Raw genomic sequence first — 11,487 nt, forward strand, 5'->3', positions numbered from 1 at the left:
AAGTTAATTTTATTAAATGATTTAAATTAGACTACTTTTGTTCTGTGCAGTCTGTCCATAAACGGATAGGAAATTATCCATCCTAAAAGTCTTAGTAAATTTATTATTTTACTTCATTTTACTATTATTTCTACTTTTTTCTAAAAGCAAACTTCACAGTGAATCTGTAAGACACGGGCTCCCGGAGTCGTATTATCCATCGGTCGAATTCACAACCCCTGTTTAACTGGCCTGACCTCTTGAATCTATTACATAACCTCACCTTTGAGGACAATTGTGAAGTAGCTACAGATTGGAAAGTGGCAGGTTTCTGTGAATGCATTTCATCCTGTCTAGAAATGTAAACAGCTTGCTGGCAATATTAACTGTTATTAATTGTTTTTCGAGTTGAAAAAGCTGCACTTTTCTTGATTTGTTCTTAGATTTATAATGTCGTATGAGGGCACAATCTAGAAGCAGCACGTCGCACGAGTGCTAAATATTTTGATTTTATGGCGTCAATGCTGGTGGAGGTTGTTCCGTTAAAGGGGACCTATTATGCTTTTCCTTATTTTCTGTCATATGTATTATGTTACAATGTCAGATGTTCATATTAGACATGGCGTCAAAGTGTCAAATAATGAGGTAAAGTAATGACAAAGTAATCGCTGTGAGAAAAACGCGCAGGCTTCCGACCGCTCTGAACGCTCCGTTTTCAAAGGTTTTTTTTCCCTACTCTCTGCAGGAGCTGATGTCAGCTCGTCAGGGATTTCTTTATATGGTCATCTGCTCCATCCGACCCCCTGTGCGTTTCTCCAAACAAAACCAATAAAATGAGAGTGTTTTTATTTTATTTTTCCAAGGTTTACACGAAACAAAAAAAGCTCCCGGTGCGTCGCAGTGTGGTGTCAGTGCCTTTCACAAGCCTGGAGCACAGCAACCAAAGTGGGAACTAACTTTTATATTAGGCCATGTACATCTAACATGAGTGAAGATTCAGCAACTGGATTGCTTATTTCTCACCTCAAATTTGTCCAGAAACTGATTTTGGTGGACTGATAAGGTGAAATCAGTGAAAGTTTACGAAGTACATACAACGGAACCCATTAGTAAAGCTCAAACCCCATTGGCTCACAGAACCCGGAACTTGGGCTCAAACCCCATTGGCTCAGAACTAGGGGCTTGGCTGCTCATTCACAATTAAAGCTACACACACTAAAACAACCCGTTTTGCAGTTGTCCGGGTTTAGAGACACGTCACAATGGCTCTAATGCATAATCTGAGTGGTATCACCAAAATACATGGTTTGGGTTTTCAGAGACCTATTTTAACAGGTTTAAAAAGGAGCGTAATAGCTCCCCTTTAAGATGCTAGATCTGGTCCAGAAATGAATACTTGAATAAAAATAATCAGTGGAAAGGTACGCTTCCTTTTTTTAATTGGCTTTGGCTGAAGGTGTCTTAACACGACTCATAACTCACCACCACACACTTCCTTCGTGCTTGCAATTTAACACTTCACGTGTCTCCTCCTAATCAATTTTTGCTAGCTGTTGTACATTTCAGGTGCCTGTTTTTCTCTTTCCCAGAGGCCTCGCGTGGTTCTGGCGTAAAAAGATTTTCTATCTCATTTGCACGACACCCAACCAATGGTATGTTTTTTTTTTCTCTTGTAAAACAAGATGCGTTCTTGCCATCCCTTTTTTTGTTTTAGTTCAAATAGTTCCACTCCCCCTCCCACTTTGATCCCTGCTAACCCTTAGAGCACACAGATATCTAGCAATAAATATTTGACCCCCACACCTCAATGTTTGTGCCACCCAGATCTTTAATTCTCAGAACTCCCGACGTGTGAACTAGCTGTTCCAGTTTTAGAACTTATCGCCCATAGCTTGCATCTGATCAACGACCTTGTGAACAACTTAACTTGTTTCAGAGGTTGTTGACAAAGGCCAGTTGTTTGTTTTTGGTTGTTTACTACAACAAATACCCTCTAAAATAAAAAATGTAATAACATTCAAACTATCTATGCATATTATAGAAAACAAACCTGTTATTTAGTTTTTTACTGCTAGTATAGCTGTTTGCACATCTTGAAGTAAACAGTATCTGATCTGATTTGTGTCAAAAAAAACCTGGAGAAATAAAAACTGACAAACAATCCATATTAACTAGCTAGCTCCTTTCCGAGGAAGCAAGTTTGTTGTGCATTACATTACATTGTCATTTAGCAGATGCTTTTGTCCAAAGCGGCTTACAACTTATTCATTCACCAATATACACTGATTAGCCACAACATTAAAACCACCTGCCTAATATTGTGTACGTCCCCCTCATGCCACCAAAACAGCTCTGACCTGTGGAGACATGGGCTCCATAAGAGCTCTGTAGGTGTCCTGTGGTATCTGGCACCAAGACGTTGGCAGCAGATCCTTTAAAGCCCCTTTCCACCTGCATCAAAAGCCATAAATCTACTGACAATGCTCCGTATTGGCGTCATGTGGGAATAGGAGCCGGTGTCAATGTTCCATAAAATCGTCCTGTAAATTGCGAGGTGGGGTCACTGCCATCAGGGAATGGCTTTGCCATGAATGGGGTGTACTTAGTTTGCAGCAATGTTAATGTAGGTGGTACATGTCAAAGTAATGTCCACATGAATGTCAGGACCCAAGGTATGCAGAACATTGCCCGCAGCATCACACTGCCTCTGCCGGCTTGCCTTCTTCCCATAGTGCATCCTGGTGCCATCTCTTCCCCAGGTAAACAACGCACCCGCCCATCCACATGATGTAAAAGAAAATGTGATTCATCAGACCGGGCTACCTTTTTCCATTGCTCCATAGTCTAGTTTTGATGCTTACGTGCCCATTGTAGGTTTGGATGGTGGGCAGGAGTCAGCATGGGCACTCTGACGGTTCTGCGGCTATGCAGCCCCATACGAAGCAAGCTGTGTACACTGCGTGTTCTGACACCTTTCTATCATAGCAGCATTAACTTTTTCAGCAGTAGCTCTTCTGTGGGATCAGAACCAGATGGGCAAGCCTTCGCTCCCCCCACAATGAGCCTTTGGTGCCCATGACCCTGTTGCCAGTTCACCGGTTGTCCTTCCTTGGACCACTTTTGGTAGGTACTAACCAGTGCATACCAGGAACAGCCCACAAGACCTGCCGTTTTGGAGATGCTCTGATCCAGTCGTCTAGCATCACAATTTGTCCCTTGTCCAAGGTGCTCAGATCATTACGCCCGTTTTTCCTGCTTCCAAAACATCAACATCAAGAAGTGACTGATCACTTGCTGCCTAATATATCCCACCCCTTGACAGGTGCCATTGCAACAAGATGAGCAATTTTGTCCACTTAACCTGTCAGTGGTTTTAATGTTTTGGCTGATTGGTTGGTGGCCATGCAAGGCTCATCAGGAGCAGTTAGAGCTTCAGTGTTTTGCTCAAAGACACTTCAGCTACCAGGAGGAGCTGGGGGTCGAAGCTGCAATCTTAGGATCACTAGATGATGTGCTCTCCCTCCTGAGTCACAGCAATTGTGCACATATTTCTAAATCCTTTCAGGCAAGTATAATTGGTTTAAAGCAAAGAAAATGTTTGCACTCATAAGAAGACTGCTCTAATTTTGTAAAAAAATGTAACTATTGCAATCCGTTGCCGTTTCATCGATTTCAAATGAAAAATACTCATCCTTTTCCCTCTGACCATCGTTGGTCCTTATTTGACATCACTGAAATTGTATTGTCTTGGTTAAGATGGCACATGGCTCCAAGAAGATTATGGCTACGAATAGTGGCTGACTTTTGTATCCCAGATTAATCATAATCACCACACAACTCCACAGGTTAGACTTATCCAGACCATCCAGACCACAAGTTCAATTCAGCGATGTGCCCATTTCTTTGTAACTTAATTTATATATCTTACAAATAAACCCATGTTTTAAAATGATTTTCTCATATGCTCAAAAAAGAACTCACCTCGTAGATCTACATAAGTTGAGTGTGATGGTAGATGGATATTTGAAATTAATTTAGCTACAATTTTGATATGAGCACATAAATTGTGGTAACTGCCCTCCAATATACTTAACTACAACAAACCTACACCTAAACTTAACCATCTCTAACCTAATATCTAAACCTAACTATCTCCAACCTCATTTGTATTGAAACTTAACCATTTCTAATCTAATAACTACTCTTATAACTAAATGTTAACCGTCTCTAACCTTCAAAGCATCAGAAGGAAAATTTCCCACTCCAAAATCACTCCATGCTTATTTTGTTTTCATTAATAATTTATTGCCATTTATCTACTTTTGATTTGCCTTTGATTTGTGTTTGAACCACTTTTTTATACCTAAACATAACTTATGCCTTATGCAACGTATGCCTTAGACACAAAGGATTTTCATGCAAAGCAATTTAATGTCAATTAGAAATGTATTATCTGCATTTGATTTTATTCACTATTATATATTGTTTTGATTTGTGTTACAATTATTACTTAAGATTTTGTATATGGTCACAAATCTAGTGACACAGAAGTGTATTTAAAATGGGTTGTTTGAAATGCTGTTTTGTTACAAACACAATTTAGAAATCAAAATGTATTGTAAACCAGTAAAGTGCCTTTGTTTGCTGCTAATTAAATATATCATATTATATATTCATATCGATCTACAGGATAGTAAATTATGCCAAGGCCTGTTTTCCATAGCCATATGTCCATATTTCTGTTTTGGTTTTTTTACTTAATACTTTTAAATGCTGAACAACATTATAGAGGTTTTGAGATGTACTTTTGTTTTGTTTTGTTTTGCTCTGCTTTTCTAAATGGGTCAGTCTATTCAAGTGTGTTCTGTGGTAAGTGTTTTTTTTTGTTTTGTTTTTATCATGTTGAGTTACTCCTTCCCATTTTGTCTGTCTGGTGATATTTTGTAGCTGGAAGAGATCATCTTGTGAGCACCCTAGTTGTCTGATTTAGATATACATGTGCTTTTAAACTACCTACCCCTCTGTCCAATCTTATTGCAATAAGTTCTAGACTATATAAGAAACTGTGTGTGTGTGTGTGTGTGTGTGTGTGTGTGTGTGTGTGTGTGTGTGTGTGTGTGTGTGTGTGTGTGTGTGTGTGTGTGTGTGTGTGTGTGTGTGTGTGTGTGTGTGTGTGTGAGATTATTCAGTATTCAAACCAATTGTCTTAACCAACTGACATCTATATACAGCCATACATTAACACAGCATTCCAGACTATCAAACAATGTTGTTACTCGCCTTACAACCTGTCAGACAAACTCTTTGACAGATCTCTATAACTTAATTCATGGAAACTCAGGCAGAGCAATACAAAGACAAAAAAAAGCTGTTCATAAGTGAGATGGTGTCTGGGAAGAAACTGTTCCGATGCCTGGTTGTTTTAATGCTCCCTAACATGAAGGGTCTACTGCAGGGAGGGAATGAAGCCCCTTTTCCTTGCGCTGAAAGCCCTAAATCTACTGGCAGTGTTCGGTATTGGTGTCATGTGGGAAAGGGATCCAGTGTCGATTTTCTGTAAAAGCCATCCTATGAATTTCCCCACTCTGGACCTAGTATCATTTACGAGAAAATGAAGTGTGTGGGAATGGAAGCAGTAACATTGCTGTGAAGTAGGGGTGGAGCCGATTTCAAATGAAGCATAAATAGTGGGTTTTACAGATATTTATTTCGTACAAATATTAAAAAAACACTTTTTTTCTTCGAAAAGAAGATTAAAAACAAGTCAGAAACGTGGAGCTCGGCTGCAACGACAAGAAACGGAAACCCGTCCAGTCTCTACGGAGACGGGTCGTTGTATTCCTAAATTGTATTTTTCTTCTTAAAAAAACTCCATACGAAACTTAAAGGAGACCAATGTGGGGATGACTACCTACTGCCTTTGCCAGATATATATTTTTTTTTTATCCAGCAATGTTACGGAGTCCATGTGGGGAAGGGGCTTCAGTGGTTGCCATGGTGTGATTTTTCACAGCCTGCTCCCTGGCTCTGTTGTTTGGAGTGCAGCAGTACCGGAGTCGGTTTATTGGAACGCTGAGCCGAAATCCACAAAAAGAATCCTTGCGTAATTCCCTTAGCAGTCGAAATTTGCTCATTGATCTGTTTGCTGGCTAGGTGCAGGGTGGTCCAGCGAAGGGTCCTTCAGGTGGGCCAGCCATTGCTTTTGGCTCTCTCAGTTGTCGTCGACGTGACAACGGTCCAGTGTGTCGCCATCCCTGGCGAGGCACGTAATGTGCTGTCTGCATTTGGGCAGATACCAGCTGAGATCCGCTCTATTAAAATCCTCCAAAACAAAAACAATGTAGTCTGGGTGTAGTTGCCCCACACTGAAATTCTGGTCGGCCAAGCGCTGCGGCACCTCTGTCACACAGGCTTGGGGTGGAATGTACACACAGACCAGAATCAAGGAGGCGGCCACCACGGCTGTCAGTTTATAGAACTGACTCCCGATTTAGGCAGCAGGATATATTTAAAAGGATTTCCCAACATCAGAAGCAGGTCTTAAGCTCCCAGGCTGAATGCTGCAGTGGACAAGATGGCCTCACCTGTCAGGATCTGACTTATTATAAAACCATATTTTTTAAATATATTTTCTACATTATTACGTATTTCCGCTATGTGGTGGACCAAACAAGCAAAGCAAGATAAGAGTTAGGGGGAAAAAAAAAAAGTAAGGGTTTTATTTACCCAGAAAGGCAAAGGGTAACAAACCAGGGAAAACATAACTGTTGTGGGCCCAAAATCTAATGCAAGCAACTAACAGAAACAAGAGCTCCCCCAAATTACCAAATTAAAAGGGGGAGAGATTAATTCATCAATGAACAAAAGATGATTATTTTCAAATTAACTTAACATAGGTATTAAACTCAATTAATATAAAATATCTATTTAAATGGATTTACAACCAAGTTTTAACGACTAAATACATTTACACAACTCAAGCAAAAGTGACCCCCCCCCCCCCCCCCCCCCTTGTTCTCGGGCGCTTGTTTTGATCGGCCACCCCTCTCAGGTATAATAGTGCAGCTCAAATGGGAAGTGCGTTATTTTATGGGCGGCGATTTGGTTCAGCCGTCACACACTACAACCTTGAAAATAGCGTTTTCGATGACACTGAAAACCTAATTTAACCCATCTTATTATTGTTGCTTATTGTATTAAGTAGGGTTTTTAATATGATAATGCAATTACTATCAAAGCACTGACTTCCAAATCTGGGGAAAGATATTGATGTCAACTAAATTACCCAGTTAATATGGAAAGTTATTATTTCATCTCAGTAATGCATCTCCTCAGAAAACCATTCAGGCCCTACTTTCATTTCAGACTTGTACCTTTCATTGCATGCCAAGATCTCGATGAAAAACCTGCCCTGATTCCCCAAGTTATAGCAGCGGCATCAGTAAAAAAACGAGTATTTTCAAACAGCACACTGAACAAATAACCAAATCTATACACAATCTGACCAGTCATCAAACAAACCCAACCATTGTCAGCACCAGGATGATTGACAAACAAAATTCAGGTCTTCATGTCTACTCTACAACCACGCTATTTAACAAAAGGCAACACACTAGGTGTTTTCGCACCGCAGGATCTTTTTCATAGTTCTAAGAACTTTTGGGGGAACAGTGCTCTAGGAACTAGGAACGTTCGTCGTTCTCAGAACTCTGTTTTGAGGAACTTTTTTTTTTTTAGCCGCTACTCCAGGGCAGGGACTAATCGGCACAAATAGGAACCTTCAGTCCCAAGAACTGTTCGGTGCGAAAACGCCTATTGAGAAAAACGTAACAATAGAACATTATGCTAACAGCATGCAATGTTCCTTCCTCTTTTCCTGATGTCCCTTGTGTCTACTTACTGAACTAATGTCCTCAAATCTTGCACAAGCCATGATAATGCAGGACGGTACTCTCCTTGTGAGACACCAATAAGCAGAAAAAGTTGTGTAAAACTACCGTTTCCAAATCGAATTTACCGCTAAGGAGCTATTTTCTGTGAAAAAGAGATGAATCAGTTATTAATTAAACGTAAGGATTACTTTTATTTGAGTTCAAATTAACCAGAACATGTCAACCTCCATTAAAGGGTAGGCTCCCTATTTTTCCATCAGGCCTAATTATAATGTTGCTTCCCATCATTTATAATTGTACTTTGCATAACCTCAATGAATGCTAAGCTTCCTTCTGTGCTCAAATGCAGCATTTAGACCTCATTGTCACTTTAGACCTTTTTTTTTTTAACATGTTTTGATAATGTCACATCCTATTTAAAACTAATTATGGGGTTGCGGTATATCCAAGTGCAAGGCTGGCTGCAGTAGTTGTCAGTAGCAAGCAGCGCAACTTCCTGTTTCTACTCTTTTAGAGTGCGCTAATACAGCCAAAAGAGCTGACTTGTGGCAGTGCGAAAGCGATATGAAAACCCTGAAAACCCACAAAGAAAAGGCATGTTTTTTTTTTCATATAGACTGTGACCCTCATTTTAATAATGCCTGGGTTGGGGAAAATGGCGAACCTATCCTTAAATTGCTGCAGGGTCTAAAAGGATTAGATGTTTGTTGTGTTTTTGTTTTTGTTTTTGCAGTACTGCCTAAGCTTATCACTTGGGCTTGTTTGTATCCAGGTTTTGAGCTCTACTCCATGGTTCCATCCATATGTCCTTTGGAGACCCTGCACAACTCGCTCTCACTTAAGCAAGTTGATGACTTCCTGACTTCCATCGCAAAATCACACAACTCGGAATTGAACATCTCCGACTCTCCAGGTTGGTGTCACTGAATGCGTTGAGCTGCTACAATTGAAATGGTCAGCGTTGAACATTGATGCAGTGCATTTCATTCACAGCAGCTGCAAAGAAAGCCCCCCTCAACACTTATACTCCAGCAAAAGTCCTTCCCTGTCCTTTCACAGAAGGCAAAAGGATCCGAGAGAAGGAGACAAGTGGTAGATAAAAATGTATTATTCATTATGTTGTCATCAACTATATGACAAGCAATATATTATAAAGTGTGTGTGTGTGTGTGTGTGTGTGTGTGTGTGTGTGTGTGTGTGTGTGTGTGTGTGTGTGTGTGTGTGTGTGTGTGTGTGTGTGTGTGTGTGTGTGTGTGTGTGTGTATATTTAAGTGATACAGGAGTTTTGTAGAGCATTTGACCGTGTGTTCCTTACCTTGGTATAAGTCCATTTGTTGACCTTTACCAGAAGCCTCTGTGTTCGGTCTTTTGGAAATATTATACAATATCTTACTCAAAAACTCCTGGGTAGTGTGTCAGGCGTCACGCGTAGTTGTTGAAAATCTTTGTTCTCCACACGACTACTAGTACAGAAGCCACTGGTAAAAGTGAGTGAGCCAGCCTACGGACTTGTATCGGGTTAAGGAACGTATGTGTCGAATATTCCACAAAACCTTTAGCCTTAGCCTGATCATATTTTCTATTTTGGCATCTAGTGAGCAGTGAACTCTCAAGCAAAGACCTCTGCTGCAGCCCTGAAGTCGCTCCTGCATCAGGAAGAAGGTCCTTGGAGCCAGCGGCTATCGGTCACCCAGTCCCCCGCCAAACTGAGTGCGAACCTTCGCACAAAGACCCGGTTTCCAAGCAGACCAGTGCAAACCTTCTAGCCTCAAGCTCCGGCTCCGGGGAAGCTGAACAGCTTTTGCCCACATCAGAGCTGGAGACGCTGGAGACGCTGGAGACGCTGGAGGAGATGCCAACTGGCGCGATGGGGACAACGGGATCAACGTGCACACACTGTACATCTCTGTCCACTTGCGATTCTGTCGGAAGCGAAACCTCGCAGACGTCAACCCAGAGCACAAAGTGCGACGCGCCATCACAAACGTCTAGTTCCAAAGCGCCATGTGCCGACAACAGGAAGGACTACTCTGAGGGGCAACCGTGAAGTACCTCTGGGGATCCGGGCTCGCCTTCAACTTGCTGGCGAAGGTTCGAACATTTAAAAAAAAAAAAAAAAAACTTTGGGTTCGAGCGATTACAATTATTGGGTAATTAAAAAATCTTTGGGCGCTATTGTTTCAAGAGCAAAATACACATACTTATTCGTTACATATTTCTTATTTGCGAAGTATTTCTTAATTTGCTGAATGCCAATCGCGTCATTGGATATTATCAGATATGATGGCACATGGCAAATGATATTGTTCGGCAATAAACACTGAAGCACTGCAGTGATATATTCAATGCCCAAAAACTGAAAAAGAGTTGTTGTTCTTGGAGAATAATTGAATATATTACATGGCTGAAGCTATCCCAACATCAAATGCAGTTTAGAGTGGGTCTAACTCCATCAAAGCTATTAGCAAGAAATATAAAATCTCAACGATAAGCAACTTGATCCAATATTCCAGTGGAACCCAAGATGTTGAACTATCTGCCTAGAGTTCACCCAGGAAGAAAAATGTTGCTTGTTTTATATAAAAAATGTGTATAATGTTGCACTTTCAACACTTTCCCTTTTGATGGTATGTTAAATTAACATACCATTTAGACAAAGCCGTGTGTGTGTATATGTGTATGTATGTATATATATATATGTATATATGTGTGTGTATATATATGCATATGTTGTCAATATATGTGTGTACATCGATATAAATATTTCTGATAGCCATTTTGTATCTACTGTGTTTTGGCTCAAAATACAACATTTTGGCCATTGAGCCTATATCTGTACATAAAATTATTTTGTAATGCGTCTTTGACTGAATTTGTCGACCCTTTACGCCTGATAACCAGTACTGTATGATTGTATATTTGAAAGGAACAGCGTACTGAGTAAAATTTGGGAGGTAGGAGTCATTCATCGTTGAGTTTTGACCGAACCAAAAGATCAGTGCCTCATCCACGGTCCAATATGTTGTTTGTTTTCTATTTTCATTGAACACCCATGTCTTATTTATGAAACTAGAAATCAATGTTGTAGGTTTTTTTTTAAGGTGTGCTTTTTTTATGTATTACAAGCTTCTCAAATGTCACCCATATCAATAAAAACGATTAATGTAATGTGATGGAAGTCTTATTTCTTAGATCTTTGTTATTTATTTTACGATAGCTGAATGTTTAATTAACCTTTAATTAAAATATTGTCTGCATTACAAACAGATTTTGTGAACAGAGTTTCCTGTTTGTATGCCAACTATATAACTGTTTTGAGGGGTTGCCGCCATGGGGCGTTCAATAAAGAAGGCGTATAGTAAAGGGGGGAGCGGACATCCTCCTTGTCCGTCTGTAGAGTGAAACGCTGTGAAGTGTAACCATTGGTGATGACAGAAGCAGATAGTGAGTTGTGCAGGATTCTGATCCATTGAATGAGCCACATTTGTTGAGGGTGGAAAAGAGATTTTAACTCTGTCAAATGCTTTTTCGGCCAATAACAGTATTTAAGTTGTTTCTTTGAGACACGCTGATCAGACTGAATAAACGGCACATATTGCTGGATGAGTGTCTGCCT

At 40.3% G+C, this 11,487-nt stretch overlaps 1 protein-coding gene across 5 annotated transcripts in view; it reads left to right on the top strand.

Annotated features, from left to right (window-relative positions):
* The window catches only part of ppip5k2 (diphosphoinositol pentakisphosphate kinase 2), a 51,267-nt gene extending 40,536 nt beyond the window's left edge, over positions 1-10,731 (top strand). For 3 of the 5 annotated variants that reach the window (XM_080018148.1, XM_080018150.1, XM_080018151.1), the window contains 3 exons: positions 8,644-8,784; positions 8,865-8,963; positions 9,467-10,731. In XM_080018148.1, coding sequence (XP_079874274.1) covers positions 8,644-8,784; positions 8,865-8,963; positions 9,467-9,918 — 692 coding nt within the window. In that variant the 3' untranslated portion in view covers positions 9,919-10,731. Of the gene's footprint in view, positions 1-1,568; positions 1,632-8,643; positions 8,785-8,864; positions 8,964-9,466 lie in introns of all 5 variants that reach the window. The other 2 variants (XM_080018149.1, XM_080018152.1) reach the window with 1 other exon arrangement.
* Positions 10,732-11,487: the final 756 nt, after the last annotated feature.

The sequence above is a fragment of the Zeus faber genome (assembly GCF_960531495.2).
Source record: "Zeus faber genome assembly, chromosome: 17".
Taxonomy (NCBI): Eukaryota; Metazoa; Chordata; class Actinopteri; order Zeiformes; family Zeidae; genus Zeus; species Zeus faber.